General features: G+C 38.9%; 1 protein-coding gene across 2 annotated transcripts; it reads left to right on the top strand.

The window, feature by feature from the left end:
• Window positions 1-1,130: 1,130 nt before the first annotated feature.
• LOC103482184 (signal transducer and activator of transcription 5B-like) lies at window positions 1,131-21,902 on the top strand. 2 transcript variants are annotated; one of them, XM_008438183.2, is made up of 19 exons: window positions 1,131-1,450; window positions 4,477-4,645; window positions 4,807-4,963; window positions 5,912-6,001; window positions 6,196-6,373; window positions 8,193-8,323; window positions 8,951-9,102; window positions 9,588-9,743; window positions 10,401-10,580; window positions 11,239-11,326; window positions 11,990-12,112; window positions 12,285-12,377; window positions 13,993-14,199; window positions 14,592-14,686; window positions 14,857-14,999; window positions 16,311-16,466; window positions 16,570-16,621; window positions 17,656-17,757; window positions 18,329-21,902. In XM_008438183.2, the coding sequence occupies exons 2-19, from the start codon at window positions 4,518-4,520 to the stop codon at window positions 18,450-18,452; spliced, it is 2,355 nt and encodes a 784-aa protein (XP_008436405.1). In that variant the 5' UTR covers window positions 1,131-1,450; window positions 4,477-4,517; the 3' UTR covers window positions 18,453-21,902. The 2 variants fall into 2 exon arrangements, with proteins under 2 accessions (XP_008436405.1, XP_008436406.1); XM_008438184.2 differs by having other exon boundaries at window positions 4,510-4,645.
• Window positions 21,903-22,181: the final 279 nt, after the last annotated feature.

A 22,181-nucleotide genomic window follows, 5' to 3' on the forward strand; every position in this document is an offset into this window, starting at 1 on the left:
AAAACCTTGTCAAAAATTCACCACCAAGGATCAGCAAGCTATGGCTCTGGAGCCAGTGTTGTGGTCAAGACCACCTAACCCGAGAACAAGACAAGACCAAGACCAGAGTGTATCGAGACCGAGACAAGACCAAGACTTTTAGGGTCCGAGACCGACCCTAAAAGTCTCGGACCCAAGACCAGTGCCGCGCTCTACTTGATATGATAAAATGTGAAATATGATCAAAATTACTTAACCCATATTCCCATAAAACACCTAAATATTAAATACTTAATAAATTTAACCAATGTTAAATTGAACAAACTCTTTGTTCTGCTTTGCTTCCATCTCTGTGCTACGAACAGCGGTGGTCTCGTGCCATCCGTAAAAAGATAACGCCCTGGGTGTTTACCCATGTTACTCATGTCAGAAACCACCGTCTGCACCATTAAACTTAACAATTGAGGCAATGCCCTGACGCTCAATTATGAACACTGACCAAGGAGCAACAAGCAAGAAGTAGATACATGTATGCCTGTGGTTCCCAAACTTTTTGTCCTGCGCCCCCCAGTGGTTTCCAAACAATTTCTTAGATATGTTAGATATTTTCACAGTTGCGGTCTCGACTGGTCTTGAAATAAAATGCCGAGTCCTCAGCGCCCGAGACCGAGAGACCAAGACCGATCTCGAGTACTACAACACTGTCTGGAGTCATGGCTCTTAACTAATGTTGTTAAATATATGCCGGTTAGGCAGTTTTTTCATCGAAATTCTACAACAGAATGAAATGATCATAGGCGCTGAAAAAAGAAAGGAATTCTGATATTAAAAATGTCAGAATTCCTACTTTTTAAAAAGAAAAAAAATATCAGATTAAAATGAGGAAAAACTTGAGAGTGATAAAAAAAAACCCGCTCCATAAAAACAAAATTAAAATTGTAAAACAATGCCAATATGGAAGAGGATTAGAGTGCTCTCGCTACATGCCAAACTTACTGTTTCTATGATTATTGGGCGACCCGTTGTTATATCGGTCATGAAAAAATGAATAATATTGTGTATATCCAGCAGGTCTGCAGTAAACACGCAGGGTTTAAACACACCTGGTGTCGGGCAGTTTGACGCCCGGTAGGTAGGAAGAGGTGGGACTTTCTGAGACCGTCTGTAGCTTCAACAACACACCCGGAAATAGCTCGGTGCGCAGCAAAATACAAACGTCAAACTCTCTCAGTCACACGAACACGCCGCCAACATTAATCTATCAGAGCGAGATTTAGCGAGATTTGCAGTTTGGAGTCTGAAGTCGTAAATTGACTACATTCTATTAATTGGTGTCGGAGCGGAAATCAGCAACAGCCTGCTTAGCAGAACTATAAGTAAGATTGAGGGACAAGCTTTCAGCATGACAGGCTAAGCTGAATCTTTACCGCTCGTGTGTGGCGTTCACTGGGGAGCTGCAGCCTCCACAAAGGTGAGTGAAGGCCTCAGGAAATGAAACGCTTGCGTTTGGAGCATGAAGTGAAGTTTTGTTTGTTCCTCACTCTGCTAGCTAATGGGATAGCTTACCAACAGCTAGCTGGCGTACCGCTTTAAAAGTAACTTATTGAATAGAACTTCACTACTGCGTCGTTCGCCTTGTACACATTATTGTAGCAGGACACAGACGTTCTCTCCAGAGAACCTCTGCTTTCAGCGCCCGTATCGGTGTACTGCACCGCTTAGAAGCTACGGTGTCTTTAACTTCCAGGTAGACTGACGTTTCCTACCTGGAAGTTCCACATGAGAACCGATGAAACCTTCTCACACTACCATAAAGCCAACAATGCACTTTTTATTCACTTTGATACACTTTGACGGGTTTATGGTTTTGCTGACTGATCTAAAGTAGGTGAAGCAAAGTCTCAATCTACCATTATAACCTGTCGCATAACTGTGCTTTTTGTTTCTGTTGTACCTAATTAACTCGTATCAATAGTACGGAACCCTCCACGGGACATGGGGGACATTTTTTCTTTTGCGTTACCTCCCAACATGCGTACTGCAATATTTGCCCGTCTATTTCGTAAACGGTCATTGTCAATTTAAAATTTCAAATATATACACATTTAAAGAGCCTCAGTGAAAACCTGTTAATTCTTTGGCACAAAAAAACTGATTGAAAATCAACTTATTCACTGCATGTTTATGTCTGTTTGTGTAAGGCTGAGATGGAACTGCACGAAAACGGCCCTTTAAACCATTGGTACCCAACCCTGGTCCTCAGGGACCGCTGTCTTGCATGTTTCTGTTGAGTCTGGACTCCAGCACAGCTGATTCCTATGATTGCATTACCTCCTTTGCATTCCTGCAACTGCAATAGAAGCCAGTTAATCACCTGTTAATTCAACCCAGGTGTGCAGCAGCAGGGAAACGCCTAAAACATGCAGGGCAGTGGGCTCTGAGGACCAGGGTTGGGGATCACTGCTTTAAACCATTCAGACCACTGGCGTCAAACTCCAAACTCAACACCTGCCTTCCTTCCAGTCCCTTCAGGACTGGAGTTTAATAGGTGTGCAAAGTTGTGCATTCTTTTCTGCTGCACCACACCTGAAAAGAATAATTAGGTCATTAACAGACCTCTACATAAGGAGGAGGTAATTAAACCATTTCATTCCAGTGTTTTCTACCTGTGGCACATCTAAAAACTGCAGGACAGCGGCCCTTCAGGACTGGAGTTTGACACATCTGATTCAGATTATCAACACAAAAGAGACACAATTAAAATGGTCAGACTACTGATTATCCTGTGATTAGTAGTCCAAATAGTTTGGTTGTATTTTTTCTTCTTTCCTACTTATGGAAAGTTTGCGTTTATATCATAGGTGTGTGGTGCATTTCTGTCCTAAAGAAAAAGATATAAAACTTAAGATATTTCACAACAAGATATGAAGATGCATGGAAAAACCTCACAAAAACCTTATATTATAGCAGAAAGTATGATGAGGAAAAGCTTACAGTGTTCAATTATGCCCCATGAACTGATTAGTACATTATTGCGAGAAAACGCAAAACCTATTGCGAGGTAGCGCAAAAGTTTTGCGAGGTAATGTAAAAGGGGAAAAAAAATTCCCCATGTCCCATAGAGGGTTCTGTACAATAGAATAAGTAGGGATGTCCAGTTACAACTTTTTCTCTTGTGATACGATACCAATATTGCAGCTTTGCGTATTGGATGATGCCAATACTGACCTGATATATCAGCATGAATCATTCATACTTTTATTACTTACTTTATAGTGTGGAATGTAGGAATGTCTTGAAGTAATTCTACTCAGAAACCAATAGTCAACAATATAAAAAACTTACCCATTTCTTATTAACCAATGAGTCTGCCTGCAGGATGCAAGCGCTGCTGGATAGAAATGTTGGGGTGGACTAAATGCTGGAGCGGAGTGATTATTTTAGTGTGCTTATATATATTTTTTAGTTGCAGGCTGGTAACCCCATACCTGTTTCTTGGCTGATAGCAGTTCAGGACTCCCCTGGAAAATGGCATGGAGTGGAACAATAATACTTTTTTTGTTTTAGTAGCAAAGTGATGGAAGGATATTGGAAATTGCACACACTTTAAGTAATGGTAATACACACCCACATATATACATACACACACTCAACAGGATCTTGCATAAGCAGATGTGTAGATGATAAACATACATGTACCTTTTATATTGTATGCTTTTATTCTGGCAAAACAAAGTTTTATGCAAATATGTAGAAGTATAGCTACATACTTCTACAGAAAGATAAAAGTAAGTTTTACCACACAGCCCACTCCTAATGAGAACCAGAATGCTAAAGTATCTGACAGGCTCAGTGTCTGTTCCTCTCCTCAGCTGCCCAATCAGAGGAGCTTTTAGTAGGGACTCTCCTATAAATTGGCCGGCCAATAAAACGTCCCTGGTTTTCTTAATTTTGGGTGATCAGGCGTTACTCCATGTGAAACCGATCTTATCTACCTCTGCAAAGGCCTGAAAGTCAGCCATTGTCCCGTTTTTTTGCTGTGACGCGAAAGGGCTGACTGACGGACCCGCCCAGCAGGTCACATCTGTACGAGCGCAGCTAACAGTCACCTCACTGTTAATATATTTAGCGACTTTTCAGACCAAAAAAGAAATCACCAGGTTATCCTTCTTAAAGGTCAGTGATTGACAGAAAACTGCAATCGGTGCACCCCTACTTTTTAGGGAGTGGCTGACTTCTTCTTCTTCTGACTTTTACAACAGTTCAAAGTAACTTAACAAGACCAACAGCGTTGAAGCTTTGATCTTGTACTAAGTCACATAAATGGCTAGTTAAAGTCTGCACGCACTTAGTTCTCCTCTTTATGGCAGAATTTAAATTGCTTCAAGCAAACATGCTAACCTTTCTTGAACATGCATCACAGTTGTTCTTTCATGCGGTCTTCTAGGTGTTCTGTATGGTTTTCAGTGCTAACTGTTTTTAAACCCTGTTTTCCAGGCGTCTTTTCCGACTTGCGTCTTGGTTACACAGGTTGCACCATGGCAATGTGGATTCAGGCCCAGCAGCTTCAGGGCGACGCGTTGCATCAGATGCAGGCGCTGTACGGCCAGCATTTCCCCATCGAGGTGCGACACTACCTGGCCCAGTGGATTGAAAGCCAGCCTTGGTATGCAGCAAACCTGTGCTGGATTCTGTCTGAGTCTCTGTGATCGAAACATAGATGTTACAGAGTTTTGTTGAAATGTTTTTTTGTTTTTTTTCACAATGAATTAAAATTGCGTTGTCCTTTTATAGTGCTTTAGTTCTAATAAAGCATTTGTTTCCTAGGGACTCTGTGGATTTGGATAATCCAGGAGAAGAGGCTAAAGCCAAGCGTCTGCTTGACAACCTGGTGGCAGAGCTGCAGAAAAAAGCACAGGTTCAGGGAGGAGAGGATGGCTTTCTTCTCAAGATCAAGCTGGGACATTTAGCCAGCCAGTTCAAGGTAGCTGTTGAAGCCCCTGTGGTTGGGTGTGTGGTTTCATTCATTTTAAGCACGTGTGTTCTTTAGCTGTGCTACCTGCATCCCTCGGTGTATGTGCTGAGATCCTTACCTCACTTTCAGTGTAGGGCAGGACGGTAAGCACAAAACTGGATTTTCAGGATTCCTCAGGTGGCTTTGCTTTTCAGGTATCGCCTAGATACATGAAAACTACTGATCATACGCTGTGAGATAACATGTTGATTTGGTTACATAGGGAAAAGAACCTTGTACATGACTTCAAAGGTTATGCCACAAACACTTTTAGTGTAAATATGGGCTTGATTGGTGTACTGAACTGCAGTGTTGGTGGGTGTGTACATAGGAATATTATTTAAAGTAGCTTGTCAAATCTGACATGTAAAAATGGATATGAGATCACCAGGATCACCTATTCATAGCTCTACAAAAGAAGTCAAAATGAAATATTTAACTTAGAAATTATGGAATATTTTATTTTAAATAACTTTAAAATAACAGGAAATAGCTCTTGAGTTTTGTTTTTCCAGTCAGGCCTCTGTGTAAACTTCCTGGCACATCCTCTCCTGATGAGCATTTGGATTTTTTTGTCGCGTGTGAAGATGTTTTCTTTGTGTGGAATGACTGGATTTTAACAAGTTTAGAAATGATAACCCTTCTTAGATTGATGAATAGCAACACTTGCTTCTCTACGGTCATTGGAGACGTCTTTCCTCCTTGGATTTGTGTTGACACATTCCTGTCTGTCCCAGAACAACAAACTCGGAAATGTATGCATCTATAGGGATCCTCACATTAACATCAACAGCCCCCCAGGTGCCAGTGAACTATAAATGTTGGTGTTTCATTGTGCCAGAGACGCACAGTTGTCATGTGAGTTAAAGGGATATTAAATGCTGAGTTTTAACCACATGGAATCATTTTTGTCTGCAGAGCACTTATGACCGCTGTCCTTTTGAATTGGTGCGCTGCATTAAGCACATCCTGCAGTCGGAGCAGAGACTAGTTCAAGAAGCAACAAATGTAAGTTTTTTTTTTTTTTGTTTTTTTTAAATTTAATTTATTTTATTTTTTTAAATCATAAGCTGACATTTGTGGGAAAAAAAATTACTTCCCAGACTGCAGCAGAGCAATAAAACTAAGAACAATAGCACGTTGTCGGTTGTAATTGTTGCCATCAAAACTGAAAGTACGTTTCCTAATGGTTCTGTGTGCAGGTGAGCTCTGGGGGTGGTGGGCAGGCCATGGACACGCTGTCCCAGCGACATCAACAGATCAACCAAGCTTTTGAAGAACTGCGCCTAGCAACACAGGAGACAGAGAATGAGCTGAGGAAGCTGCAGCACAGCCAGGAATACTTCATCATCCAGTACCAGGAAAACCTGCGCATCCAGGGTGAGACTGCTCTTCAAAGGAAACTTGGTGAAACAAACCTCAATAATGAACATTTTCAAACCAGAAATTTACTCCAACTTTCATTTTTTGTGTTTTTCCTGCCTGAGGGAAAAATCAGAACAACGTACCCACTAAACCCTAGAGTTGGTGTTTTTGTCATCTTCCTCAGACACCATCTAATGCTCTTGTCAGGTCTTGCTATAACAAATGTCCCCAAAGCATGACACATCCACCTCCATGCTTCATAGTTAGTATGAGGTTCTCTTCCTGGATTCGTGTGTTTGATTTGTCAAACATGTCCTCTGTTCTGTGGCCACATGATTACATTTAGACTCATGACTTCAGAAGTTCTGGTCTTTGTCTGCGTTCTCTCTGGTGACCTTCAGTCTGACCTTCATGTTTGTTTCAGACAGTAAAGTTTTCCTCTTTGCATAAAACCCACGAAGGTCAAACTTGTTCAATCTCTTCTGATTGAACAGGCATGGACCTTCAACAGCAACCAGAGCTTATGGTTCTGTGATGATAGTTTAGAGTTTTTGTCCCAGAATTTATTGTGATAAATGATGATATTGTTGTCTTTTGGCATGTTAAGGTCTTCTCTCAGATCTGGATACGATGGTAGGTGTTTAGGATGTCCTCCACTTGCAGGCTACTTTCTGTACAGTGGAATGACTGATTTTAATTTCCTTTTGAGAACTTTTTAAAATATTTTACCGGATTCAGGAGCTGTTACAGTCTACTTCCTGAAGGTTTCAATTGGTTCTTAGATCTCACCATCATGCTCACTCTCTTTCACAGTCGGGAGCGTTGAACTAAATGTCTGAGACTTAAACAGAGCGAAACAAATGGGGAGACGTAAAGTTCTCACCTGAAACAATGGTGGTGTGATTTAAGGGTGTCCTCTTTTTTTTTTCTCTCTCTCTTCTTCTGTTTTATTATTTTGGGATATTACTAGAATTTCCCAGTATTGATATAATTGAACTAATTATTAAAATGTCAAATATGTTAGACAAACATACAGGCTGTCATTGGGTGTTCTAATATGTATTCATACTGGACTTGTCACAGTAACAAATGTTCTTGACATTAAATTGTTCCAGAAGTTATTCTGGAACAATTTAATTACCATTATATTATTATTTTTTTTTAAGACCATTTTTAAATAATATAATAGTAATGGCATAATAAAGCATTAACACATTCTCAAAATTCAATATACTTTAAATTCTAACGACTGTTTAACATTGAAACTGGAAGACATTTTAAATATCCAGAATTATTGTAATGAATTTACAATGAATTCATTATTGTAAATAATGAATTTATTTACAATAAATAAATTCATTTATTTATTGTAAATAAATAAATGACAATTACAATTGTAACGAATTGTAAATTCATTACAATTTATTGTAATTTATTTGTAATTCATTACAAATAAAATGAATTATGAAATCTGTAAACAAAAGTGTCCTTCAAAAAAGGACAAAGTGAGACCAAAACACCATATGGAGACGTCTGTCATCCAGTTTTTGGTGTAAAGAAGAACAACTATAAATCATCCACATGGATATTATTGAGCTTGTTTTCATCCATCAGAAGATTAACTGATTTAATGCAGGAAATCAATTGCTTTCATTATCGATACTATCTCGATTTGGTACACAGCCTTTGTGTCTTGTAATGCATGAAATGGCCCAGATAGGTTTTACTGCAATGCCCGGCTGGTTTAGTGTCACCAGAGCATTGTCATGGTCTTTTCTCTGAGATACGCACCAGGGTGTGTTTCTAACATGCTGTCTGCCCTTCCCTGTGCCAGCCCAGCTGAGCAGCTTATCTTCAGTGCCCCCAGCAGAGCGAACGCAGCGGGAAGCCGCCCTGCAGAGCAAGAGGGCCACTGTGGAGGCCTGGCTCACCAGAGAGGCCAGCACACTACAGAAATACAGGCTTGTATGAACACACACTACTTATTTCTTGCGTTTTGCAAAACACAGTTGGTGTTTGTATTTGCATAAAGTCAGTAGCCTGATGGGGGCGCAGGTAAAGCCTGGTGACCTGCCAGGCTTCTTATACACGCTGGGTGTTGTCTTTGATCTCAGATTCCTACAACATCCATCAGAGCTCACTGTAAGCACTAGATCCTTAAGAAGGAGGTAGAAATGAGGTGGCTTTACTCGGACCTTCTGGCTGTTACAGATGTTAAGAGTGAGCTGCTCTAATGAAACTACAAGACATGATATACAATGTCTGTTTAAAAAGAGCTTTAGGTTTTGTTTTAAGATTCTCAGTTTCGCAATGTTTAATTTTTCAGAAGATCTGCTCAAGTTCTGCTAACTGGATCTAGAGCTTTGCTAATGGTTTTGAAATAATTCCTGGAAATCTTTTCCAACCAGTCCTGAAAAGCTCAAATAGTTTTCCACAGCCAAGCAGATCGACGTGTCGGTGCATGTTGTTGGACTGTGGCTGAGACAGAGGATGTGTTCAAACGTGACATTTTCATTGGACCAGAGTTTGTTTGCTGTGAGCTTATGAAGTTAGGTTTACACACAGATGATTCATTGTGTCCACTGCTGGTAGGACCTGGCAGATCAGCACCAGAAGACTCTGGGTTTACTGAGGAAACAGCAGACTCTTATCCTGGACGAGGAACTCATTCAATGGAAGAGGAGACAGCAGCTGGCTGGAAACGGGGGCCCTCATGAGGGGGGGCTGGACGTTCTGCAGTCCTGGTAAAACCTGGACAGATTTCACTCCCTCGAGCTTTTTCTTTCCTTTCTTTTCTTTTCGTTTTTTTTTTTTTTACTATTTTGTGATCAAGGAATTTAATGCAATATCATCAAATCCTTGCATTTTTTTGTGCTACTGAGTAATTGTGAATTTATTGCACAAATGGTCAAAAACTTTGCTTTAAAGTGATTCTAACCCCCACCTGCAGGTGGCAGCATTTCTAACTTCTACCATGCATCTGTCTCAGCTTTACTTGATGTTAAATGATAGTCCTTGATTGATATGAAGATTTTATTGCTAAATTCTTGCAAATATTTATAAAGTAGCACCACATCATCAGTGATTTTGATTGGCAAAAAACAAACACAAAATCCTGGAGGGACTCATTCTTAATCTCCTGTTGAATAAAAAATTTGCATTCTAAAGACATTTATTTTTATTTTGTAAATAAACTTTTGAGGTATTTCTCCCTTTTCTTCTTGTAAAGGTGCGAAAAGCTGGCAGACCTGATTTGGCAGAACCGACAGCAGATTCGGCGCTGTGAGCATCTTACCCAGCAGCTCCCTTTGCCTGGTTCGATAGAAGAGCTGCTCACCAAACTCAACGCTGACATTACTGACATCATCTCTGCCCTGGTCACAAGGTAAAACTCAGCCACGTATTTCTCCATATTGAACACATGAAGTCATGCAGGGATTTTCAACAGATCTCATTTATATGCACAATGTGTATTTGGATCAATCAGATTTTTTTTCCTGGAAATCTTTCCCAAGCAGTCCTAAAAAGATCAAATTGTTTTCCAGTGGTGCGACGTGTTGGTGCACGTCATTCATACAGGCGACGTGCACTAATATACAGGATGTTAAACTGTATGTTGGTGATAATAACATTATACTGGTATATTGTTTTATATTTTGGGGATTTAACAGGAAAGTTACACTTACAAACATATTAATATTTACATATATTTTTCTAAACAAGAGCTCAATTATATTAGTTTTGCCCTAATTACGGAAGTTAAAATGTTGTCCTATTGGAATTAATTGTACTTTTGCTCTTTACCACAAAAGAACAATTTCTCTCAAAGTACTGCTGCAATATCAAAAATGGTCTAAATTATTAGAATGGTGACAACTCTACTACAAATTTTTCTTTTCTTTTTTTTTTTTTTTTTTCCCCCATCCAATTTTTCTTCTAATGCAGTGAATAATCTCTCATTGACTTTCTCTTAATCCATACTCTGATGTTCATCAGTCAGCTGTAAACTGCTGATAATGATGTTGCTGTGTTTGTTTTTCAGCACCTTCATCATTGAAAAGCAGCCGCCGCAGGTGTTAAAGACCCAGACGAAGTTCGCAGCTACTGTCCGTCTTCTTGTGGGGGGGAAGCTCAATGTCCACATGAACCCACCGCAGGTCAAGGCTGTCATTGTTAGCGAGCAGCAAGCCAAAGCTTTGCTGAAGAATGAAAGCACACACAGGTGAGGAGCTTAGCTGGATGGAAACTTGTCTCATTCAAAACCTCCACCAGACATTTTATTGGATAAGAAAAGGCAAATATTTCAGTTTGTTTTTTTAAAATGAAACATTACATTTTTAATTGTGGTTAATGTGATGTACAGTAATTGATACATTCCATGAATTGAGACAAATGGCTGCCCTGGGTAGGGTCTCCTACAGTGCATCATAAACCTGGTGAGCCACCAGGCTTCAATTGTGCCCGTACCAGGCTAAGGATTGTTTCTTTATACTTGAAGTTTTTTTTAATACAGCAGTAACAGTGATTGCAAAGACGGGTTAAAGAGTTTCTTAGGTGAAACATTTCAGTTTCAAAGTGACAACATGATATAGTCAGTATGTGAACACAGAGGGAAACTTTTTTTTTTTTTTTTTTTATTCACCTGGACTTTGCAAGCACTGTCTACACACTAACAACTACAGAAACGAAAGTGACAATAAAAGAATATAATTGTATTTTTTTTTTTAAAGATCGTCATTATACAAGATGTTTTATTGTTATACAGTTAACTTGAATTAGCCTTGGATAGAATTTAGTTGAGCTAGTTTTAGTTTAGCTTTTTTCTTAAAGGGACAGTATAGAGAAATGAATGTCTGTCTACATGTCTTTCCCCTTGACAGTGAAAGCAGTGGAGAAATCCTTAACAACAACTGTGTAATGGAGTACCACCAGGCCACAGGCACTCTAAGTGCACACTTCCGGAACATGGTAAACTGTTTTACTGCACTCAGTAAATTGTTTGCTTATAGAAAGCAATTGTTTGCTTTCTATAAAAGACCCTTGTATCAATAATGTATACAAGAGCTGTATACATTATTGATATCAATCAACACCATGAAAAAACATACATTTGTACTGTGCTTCAGTTAAACTCCCCACAATCCTGCGCTGCTTTACTGTCACATAACCAAAGAGCCAACTTTAATCACATCCACATCCAGAATCACAAATGGCAACAAGATGGAAATAAACATCAGTTTTAATATCGGCCCAGTTTCACATATCGAACCGATACAATGTGTGAAAAGAATGACCAACATCGGCCAATACCTTTGTTGATGTCTATCTATTGTGGATCCCTATTAATAATAAGTACTGACTTCCTAAATTTTGATCACGTTGTACATAATGTAAAACACTACTGCAGTGTACAGTTTTTCTCATTTTGACAGTGATCCAGTCTGTATGTGTTGGTCATTTCTTTAGCTTTAAAGCTCAAAGTTCAGTGAATCCCAAAACCTCAGCTTGGTTAGGGATTTGATCCCCTTTCTATGTGGGAGCTTTTGGTTTTAAAAAGTTACACATTTATCACTCTGCTTGTTGTGGTGAAGTGCTTCATGTCCAACATGTCACTCGTTTGTTCTCTCTCAGTCACTGAAGCGAATTAAGCGTTCGGATCGTCGAGGTGCCGAGTCTGTGACAGAGGAAAAGTTTACAATTCTGTTTGAGTCCCAGTTCAGCATTGGAGGAAACGAGCTGGTGTTTCATGTCAAGGTCATTCACATGGAAGCCTTAAAAGATTTCATTCATTTTTTTTACTATCAGAACCATAAAACAGTCCAGTAAAAGTACTGTTCTATGGTTCTGTTCAATCCTATCCCATTCAAATAATTTCAGAATGCTTTTGTTTACCTGTTGACTTTAATGTTTTATGTTTGACCTGCAGACTCTGTCTCTACCGGTCGTTGTGATTGTCCATGGCAGTCAGGACAATAACGCCACAGCAACAGTCCTGTGGGACAACGCCTTTGCTGAGCCGGTAAGATACTGGTCCTCGAAAGTATGAATCTTTAATTATCTTTTCCACAATCTGAAACTTTACAGTTCATATACAAGAAAACACAAAAGTAATGTTTAATGCAGCTTTTTATATTATGGTAATCATTAGAGGTGTGCCGATCGATCGGCCACCGATCATAATCGGCCGATTTCCGATCACAGTCTTTTGTTGCCGATCACACAAACCGATCACCTGCATTTCATTTCGCAGCCTGCCTGTGCAGCTGGTCTCTTCTTTCCTTCACACTGCGCAAACGCACAGCAACAAATCCTAAGCGATGTGGAACTATAACGCACTGAGTGACTGAGGAAGTTTGCGTGTTGCGGTGGAAAATTGAAGCACGTCAAAATGCATCAACACAACGAATCTAATATGGCATAAAAACAAAGCCATACTTGACGGAGTTTGGCTACATCAAGGCTCACTGCAGTAAAAAAGACATACGGAGGATCAGATAGCAGGTAAAGCAGCGCACAGCTACAAACACTCACCCGGATTAGCATGACGGTCAGAAAGCTAAACGAATAACCCGCAAAATTATTTAAGTCTTCGAGCTGCGATGTAAGACGCTGGTTCTGCTCTCGCTGTTGAACCGCTGCCACACGCTACAGGTAGTAATATTTCACAGACGGAGCCGTTTCTGCTCCACCTGGTAGTGACTCTCACACCGAACCTCTGTTTAAAGCTGCAGCATCTAACTTAAAAAAATAAATTTTACATGCGTATTAAAACTTTCGCTGTCCTAACATGAGACAGATGATCTCTAAAAAATAATTGATCTCCTCCCTGCTCTGCATAATTACTCCGCTCAGTCAGAAACCAATCAGAACTAGCAGTAATCAGCTAGCCGCCATGCTATCAGGAAGTTTTCATTCAGTAACTCAGGATTGTTTATTGTAATGCTTTTGCCTTTGAATGTTAAGTTTTATACTTGGATTTTTTGGCAATGTTGAGAGGTTTTATTTAGCCTCTTCAGAGCCTTCATATGTTTTCAGTCTGTTAAAGATGGTATTACAGATAGCAGTACAATTTGCACAATGCCTGTTTTTTTTTTTCTTGGAAAAAGTTAACAAATTTTTGTCTAAATTATGGTTCCTTTTTCCACGTAATGTGGAAAAAGTAACCGGGGTAACCGGTAGTGCTTATGATTAAAAAAATAATAATTATGTGATCGGTATCGGCAGGAAAAAACCTGATCGGCACATCTCTAGTAATCATTGTAATTGTTTTAGTTTCTTCTAAAATGCTTTCAGTCTGTTTTCCTTCTAATGCTTCTCAGAAGCCAGCACAGAGGAAAATGTTAAAGTGTGTCTTCAGATGAAGTAAAATAAGGTGTTTAAAGTAAGAATGTACCAACAGATTTCTACTTATTCATTTTAATGGCCAAGAAGTTCAAATTTTCCTTACATTAAACACAGTACATGTTTTTAGTTTTAACTTGCAACAATTAGATGCTCTAAACTAAAAGGATTTGGCTGTTTATGATCTAAAATAAAAGTAGTGGAAAAAATGGTGGTAAATTAAAGGAATCTCCGCCCTGCCTTAGCTAGCCATACTTTTATTAACACTGTTCTTTTACCTTCTCCTTCAATAGGGAAGAGTGCCATTCCTTGTCCCTGACAAAGTGCTGTGGACCCAGCTTTGTGAAGCCCTGGATATGAAGTACAAGGCAGAAATGCACAGTGGGCGTGGCCTGACTGAAGATAACCTAGTCTTCTTGGCACAGAAAGCGTTTTCAAACAGCAGTAATAACCCTGAGGATTACCGTAACATGACTATTTCCTGGGCCCAGTTCAACCGGGTGAGGCCGGCTCATTTTCTCATTTAAGCTTTTCTCCCAGCAGATGAATGTGACCGTTCCTAACTAAGACTAAATGAATACCAATAAAATGTCACATGAATTGAAGCTTAATTATTTGCAGTGTCTAAATGGGGAAACTTTAAATATAGCAGCTACTTGTTCTAAACTTTTGCAGCAGTTACTGTATTCTAATGAAGTTGATAGTAGAGCAAGTATATTTGAGGAACATCACAACTTCTCTGTTACTACTAGTTTTATTTGTTAAAGCTGTGCCACATAACACTTAGGTATTTTATATTAACCAACTTGTTGTGGTGTTACAGTTGTTTCTGGTTTAAGATTTTTTCTGTAATTTCTGGAAACTAACTGACAGATTTGATGTGATTTAACAGGAAAACCTGCCTGGACGCAACTTTACTTTTTGGCAGTGGTTTGATGGAGTGGTAGAGCTCATGAAGAAACACCTGAAGCCTCATTGGAATGATGGGTAATGAATTATGTGACTCTTCTCAAAAAAGCTGTTTTTGTAAATTTAAAATGGTGCATTATTAGTCTTTTTTTTCACTGTTTGGCATTTATTGAAAGTTTCACACTTTTTAATGTTTGACCCAGAAAAAAAGACAGTTGGGTTAATTTGCCCCATGGATGTGATTTCAGGGCTATTCTTGGGTTTGTGAACAAGCAGCAGGCTCAGGACATGTTGATGTCTAAACCCAACGGCACCTTCCTGCTGCGCTTCAGTGATTCTGAGATCGGAGGCATCACTATTGCCTGGGTGGCTGAAAATCCCAACAAACAAGGTAAAAAAAACAATCGGGCTGTATTAGGTTGGATGACATGTAAATTGAATATTACAATATTCTTATTAATGTAGTAATGGTTATGTCATTGACGTGAGTTGTGCATCATAATTCTGCAACAGAAGAAGCCAACTGCAGTAAATTATGACAAAAAGGCTGAAAATTATGTTTATGATGTTATGTAAGAATTCTGTCACAATACTGTTGGCTCCCATTGCTGAATAAACTTCAAAATCCGTTTGTGGATGGAGCCGAAGTTATTACTTCTGAAAACTGTTGGGACTAACTAATTGTATGACCACACAAAAATATTAGATTTCCCCAAAACACTGGAAATGAGCGTCAATACTTGGTGTGTGAATGTAGCCTTAGACTTTGCATCCCTTCCAACAGCAGGACAACCAGTTCAGTTCAAAACGCAGCTGAAGTTTGGCTATTCTGTTTGGAAAAAGTATATTGGACAAGAAGAATATCTGCAAAAAAACGCATAATCCAGAATGTGTATATTTAAACACTTCTTCCAATAACTGGGATATACAGACACTACAGAATAACCAGGTCACAAAGCTATCTGTATAAAACACTTGGCCAGGTAGCCTACAGTTAACACAGTATAATGGCATTCATAAGAACCTAAAACTAAAACAGACCAATGTTTCAGGGACAGATTCTAGAAGGAGAATCTTTACAACACATTAGATTTTAAAAAGATGGGAAAACACAAACCACTGGCTACGGTTTTCAGTTCACATCAGTTATTAATACACCTGTCAAAAAATTATCATCTTTAGGCACTGAACAGAAAAAAATCTTATTTACAAAAACGTATAGTGCGTTCAGTTCAATCATGCAGATGGGTTCAAAGTCCATAACTTGGACTCCAGTTTAGTCCCAATTATCAGACAATGCAGTCAAGTTCAGTTTATTATTCAAATTGGTGAAAAAGTTTTCTATCCAAGGGAACTCTGTCATTAAATTTGGAACAGTTCGTCATATTGAGCATTCATGCATCTGAAGTCCTGTTTAACAGTAAGAAAGTTACAGCAGCAGCAGAACCTAGCTCTGTGTGCTCAGCCATCAGTCATGGGCGACTGGAGGTTTGAGAAAACATACATACTAAAACACAAGATGAGAAAGTAAAGTTAATGGCAGCAGTAACTCCTTCAGTGGCTGGAACAATATCCTATAAACACCTGCAATATTACCAATAGGAAGGCTTCATACTACTTCCTATTGGTCGACTAATGTGTATGGTGGTTTTGGTAACCCCAATAAGAAACCAATCTTGTCATCTTTGATCTAATTGTGTAGGTGAAAGGCTGGTCTGGAATCTGCTGCCTTACACAACAAAGGACTTCTCCATTCGCTCCCTGGCTGACCGCATAAGTGACTTGAATCATCTTCTGTTTCTTTACCCTGACCGGGCCAAGGACGAGGTCTTCGCCAAGTACTACACCCCTCCACTCTGTATGTGTACCGACTGCTTAGTTTGATTATCAGCACATACTTTTTAAAGGGTTTCATCAGTATGACTGTAAGTGGTGGCTAAAGGAGGCTATTTATCTTCCAGCGAAACCAGTGGATGGATACGTTAAACCACAAATCAAACAAGTTGTACCAGAGTAAGTTGATTCCATAATATCTCTTGACAGTTATTGTTGGCAAGTATCAAAGTGTTGTATTAAATCCCACAAAACTCAGATTGTAACAGTGCTGTACTTCTACCCTGTCTAATGGATATTGAAATGCATGTCATGAACTAAAAAGAAAAACCTCATGCAGTATCTAGAGAACAAGGACAAGATTATTTAAAACTAACTTTACAGTAAAATGGAAATTGAACCACTGTTCTTCAAAAGCCCATTACAAAAATATAAATTTTCAGCCATTCTTGTAGTATTTTATAAGTTTTCATTCTAACCAGTCTGGAAATGTCTTTCCTCTTAAAAGATTGATTTTTGCTTTTTAATTCAAACCTAAATGTTTCAGAGCATGTAGCAGCAGTGGACTGCATGGTCCTGTTGACTCTGCAGCTCTCCCTCATACATAGGATGATGGTGAAGGTACTGGCCAGCAGATTCCCCCTTCAAAGTCACTTCTAGAATACCAGAGCTAGGTTTAACTTCTAGAGAGACAATAATGTTACCTGCTCTCAGGTTCCTTTAGTCGTGTACTAAAGGAACACGACTTTAGTACACTACATGTTTTGTTTTCTGATTTAGACTGCTTCATATTGTCAGACATTTTCTGTTGAAGATATTTTTTGAATCTACAGGTCTGATGGTAATCAGACCTGGGTGTGGCTAGTAAGGTTAATTTTATTTTTTTTTATGTATGCATGAGTTGGTTACATTGTCACACAGATCCAAATTGGATTGACTTTTCATCCTTAATAAATGAAACGATCAGTTTTGAAACTTTGTCTGATATTAAGTGAATTTATATGAAATATTTGAGTTTGATTTAAAAAAAACAACAAAAAAAAACAATCTATGAGGTCAAATACTCATGGCTCTGTTCAGTGTCTTACTCAGGGTTGGATATATTTAGGGTTTTGAAACTAATTCACTGAGTCACTCTATAAGTCTTAAAGTTGCAATTCTTCTCTTTTATTTTTTTGTTCTTATTACTGAAGATGTTTTCGTGTCTCTGGTAGATTCACCACCCCAAACCCTGAGCCCTGCGCTGGAGCTGCATTCATGGACCAGACAGCTTCGTCCTCTGGCAGCCATTCCAACAACTTTGTCTACTCCTCCATGTAAACACACAGTGGTGTTCTTCATAAGCTCGTCGGCTGTTTAGTTACACTGGCACTTTATGTACTGCTTACAATAAAACCTGGAGCAATTGGATTGCAGTACTCCTTTGCTGCATTTTGGGTTCAGATAATATTTTGTCTCATGAACGGATGAAAGAAAATATTTAGAGTTTTGTACACCAAAGCAAAATTAAGCAATTGAATTTCTTATTGGTCCAAGAGCATTAGCATTCATTTATCTTTAATGTGCTCAGTATATGCATGACAGCAATGAAAAGAAGAAAATGAATGACTTGAGGTCCTTGATAAAATTAGGAGGCAACAACCAATCACTGTTTGTGAAATTGAGACATTTTAGTTTGAGCTGCATCTTTAAAATGATACTCAAAATGGCAGGCATACAAAATAAAATTCACATTAAAAAAATGTGATAATAGGTATGCACTGATATAAATATCTGATATGTAAATATCATACACCAGTGTGATTGACGGTGCCAAGTCAGTAAACTGAATGAATGACTTCCTGTGCTTCATTAACCTCCTAACTTCTGCTTCTGTTGTGTGGCCAGTAGTGACAACATGCTGGATCCAGACGGAGATTTCGACCTGGAGGACACGATGGATGTTGCCCGTCATGTGGAGGAGTTGCTTCGCAGGCCCATGGCCAACCAGTGGAGCAGTCAGCAGTCCTGAACCTAAAACGTGAAGCCGTTGCACATCTTTGTGTTGTTTCTATGTTTGGTTGTTTGTCTTTTTAACAAAATCCTGGTGAGCAATAATGGAGAAGAGTCAGCTTGATCGACACCTCAATCCACTTCACAGTTTGGTTTTAGCATTTAGCTATGCTTGTCCATATGAGAATATAGAGCTATAGTTACTGGCTGATATCCTCTCAAGCAGGTGTTTTTCTTTTTTTTTTTTATAAAAAGGTGAGACATGCAGTTATTTTCAGTAGAAGCTGGGCAGTAAGTTCATGTGTAGCTGATGAACCTGCAAGACATGAGGAAAGTTTAACTGGGGAGAAAAAAACTTATCCAGACATGATTGTATATTTATCTGAATAAGTACTAAAAATTAATCTATTTTCTATTAGCAATAAAAATCTGTCATTATATATTGTCTAAAACCTTTAAAGAGAGACTATGTAACTTCTTGCTAAACACCAGGGACCTTCAACACAAATGGTACTTACAAACATTTACTTGACATGTCAGTTATTATCTTGATGGTAATTTAAACTTTTTTTTTAGTTTTGTCTCTAGTGGCCTTTATTTGAAGGTAGTTGGACAGGAAGGAGGGTAGTGAGAGAGGGGGAAGACATGCGGCAAATGTCGCCAGGCCGGGAATCGAACCTGTGACCACCGCCACGAGGACTATGGCCTCAATACGTGGGTTGTGCTTTGCCCCTGCACCACCACAGCAGCCCAGTAGTTACTTCACAAAAAGTGTCAACCATCAGTCATCTGTGACTTCAACTTTATGGCTGATTCAAACCAGTGATGAATCGGTTTGGTCCAAATAGATTGGAATGGTTATTGAACTTGCGGGAAAAAAACTGATTCTAATTTCTTGTTTTTTCTAATCCTTCTGAAGAGAAACCTGTTTGTATGAAATATGAGATGGCGTTAATATTAACAAAAATGAAGGGAAACGTGCGCGTTTGATTTGATCCTTTTCAATATCTAATCCAACAAACTGCTCCAAACCAGAATCATCAGAATGAGCTGCCTGGCGTTGGCAGAGAGGCTTTGGCTGGTTTTTCTTTGGTGGAACCAACAAACTGAACTCTACAGGTCAACACTGATGAGCTTTTCTGACAAATGTGTCTCCATGTTGAGGGAAATAAACGGGCTTTCCAACAAACATACAGCCGAGAGCCATTGTCACAACAGAGACATAACATCAAACACGTTTCCTTCCTTTTGTGCTTTTAATAAAAACGTAATATTCATGAAATATCAGGTTTCCAATGTAAAATGAGTGAAACACTGCCCCCCTCAAACAGGTGCTGCAATGTGTAGGAAGGAAGAGATTTCCATTTGCAACAAGCCAAATGTTTAAAAACTAAAATATTTGACCAGTGCATTCACACAGGTTAGATGAGTCTCTATGCTGGCCTCTGGAAAAGTAGGATTTGACATGGGAGCCCTTGTGTACTGATAAATTCTGAATGCATGTTTTGCACCAGAGCCTGCAGTGATGAGATTGGAACCGACAGCTCTCATCCCATTGCTTTGTTTCCAGCCCCAGCTGTGTTTTTGCAGCTCCAAACACAACAAAGGGATAATAAGATCAGCTAATAGAAAAGGAGACCCAAGCAGAGGAGAGTGTCCCCTGCCACTCGGTTATAAGTTCTAGTGACAGAGAACTTAAGTTTTTTTTTCCCACTCAACACACTTGTGTGTTTTATGTACTGAATGCACATTTGTGTGAACTGTATCACTTTAAATCACCTGCAGGTCCTGGCTGTAGTTCTGACTGAACTGAACTGGTTAGTTGCTAAATAACACAAACGGTGTCAACCTAGAAACTATGAGTTCATAGCTTCTAGGTTTCCTGAAGAATATAGTATGCAAAGATTACATTTCTATAGATCTTTTTGTTTCCTTCCTCAGAAGTTGCATAGTCTAACTTTAAGTGTTAAAAATCTAACTGAATGTCTTGAGATGTATTTTTCCTTGAAATGCATCTGTTCCACCGTACTGCCTTGCATCATGTTGGCTTGAGCTGCTGAAACATGTTAAATAATGAGATTTTACTGTTAAGTTTTTGTAGTTTTTACTTCATTCAGCATGTTTTTAATTTCTCATAGAGCTGTTTAATGCAACGTGAAGCAGAGAGCTGGGTGTCACACTAGAACGAAGCAGAGTTTAATCCTAAAATCTTCGTTTTGAACATCCACATCTACACCAACTAATGTGTCCCAACAAGGTGAAATAAAGTCTTAAAGTGCCTTTTTATGTGTTGGAGATGGCAGACTTGCAAAAAAATATGTCCTGTGCACAAACATGCAGTCTTTGAGACTGCATGTCTCAAAGACATGCAGTCTTTGAGACATGCTCTTGCATATAAAATAGTTGCTTAAGGTTATTATGACAAAGGATAATTAAATTCTCACTTTTAAAACTTTACCTGGAGGAGGGAGGCTGTTATAACTATGGATGGACTGATGAATAAACCTGGAGTTCCTTAATGTTGGGAGATTGATCGATACTTGCATGAGAAGCTGATCTTATCCACTGATCTTACCCACCTCTGCAAAAGTCTGAAAATCAGCCACTGTCCTTTTCTGCTCTGAGTGACCTCCCTGCCCACCAGGTTATTTCTGCACATGCTCAGTTGACAGAAGTCATTCCACTTGCCAACATTTTTAGCAACTTCTCAGACAAAAATCGGTATCAGCCAAAATTGGAATCAGGTGATCAGCGATCAGCCCGAAACTACAATGCACATCTGATTACAACTAAATGAGCCAGCCGCACTTTTGAAAATGTGGAATGAGACCACACCCTGCTAGGTCTCTGTACAGCCTCACATTGTACAGCCTCACATTTTACCTCAAGAGCTAAGAGAAGGTGTCACAGATTAGAGGAAATAAGTAGTCACAGTTGGTTGATGAATAAAATGACAAAAAAAAGTTCTTATCTAAAATCCTAATACTAGCTGTAGAGCCTGGAGAAAGGAGCTCTACTTTGCAGTAAATGATCTCAGTCCTTCAAGTCGAGTTCTGCAGGTAGCCCTGTGTCTGAACAGAACTATTACTGTTCCTCAATCAGCTTAAAATCTGTATTTGTGTTCTGCCATGTGAATTCTGTCTGTAAGGTTTAAACATAAACTCTGTTTTGAAAGAGTTTTCCTTAATGTGTCTGAAATATTTTAGGTACTTTTGTTTTGATGCTGATGTACATCTGATGTTTACCTTTTAGTACATCTATCAGATTGATACTCTGAGATGTTTTCCATTGGTTGCTAGGTACATGGTGTGTCACATGCAAATTTTTATTAATTTTATTTCTGATCAACTTTTTCTTCTGAGATGAATTGACTTTGTTTTTGTACTTACTTTTCAATAGAATACAGAAGAATGTGATACCATGTTGTTTTCTACTATGCCATGTTAAAATAAAATGATCAAAATATGTTTTTAGTGAATCTTTTGTGTAACAGATAGACATAAGATTTCTTATTTTAGAACTACAAAATTCTATATATTTATTTGGGATTTTGTTATAAACAGAAATGATAGAACTGTAAAGTGGATTAAAATTAACATCAAAATGATTTACCAATAAAAAGCTGAAATTGTATATTTTTGCTCTTTTTTGTTTCCAACAAAAAAGCTCAGGCTCAGCTGAGTGGATCATGTTGTCCTGTAATTAACTCTATTAATCCCGCACAGCATGATGCTGCCATCACCATGTT

This window comes from Poecilia reticulata, linkage group LG19 (genome assembly GCF_000633615.1).
Source record: "Poecilia reticulata strain Guanapo linkage group LG19, Guppy_female_1.0+MT, whole genome shotgun sequence".
NCBI lineage: Eukaryota > Metazoa > Chordata > Actinopteri > Cyprinodontiformes > Poeciliidae > Poecilia > Poecilia reticulata.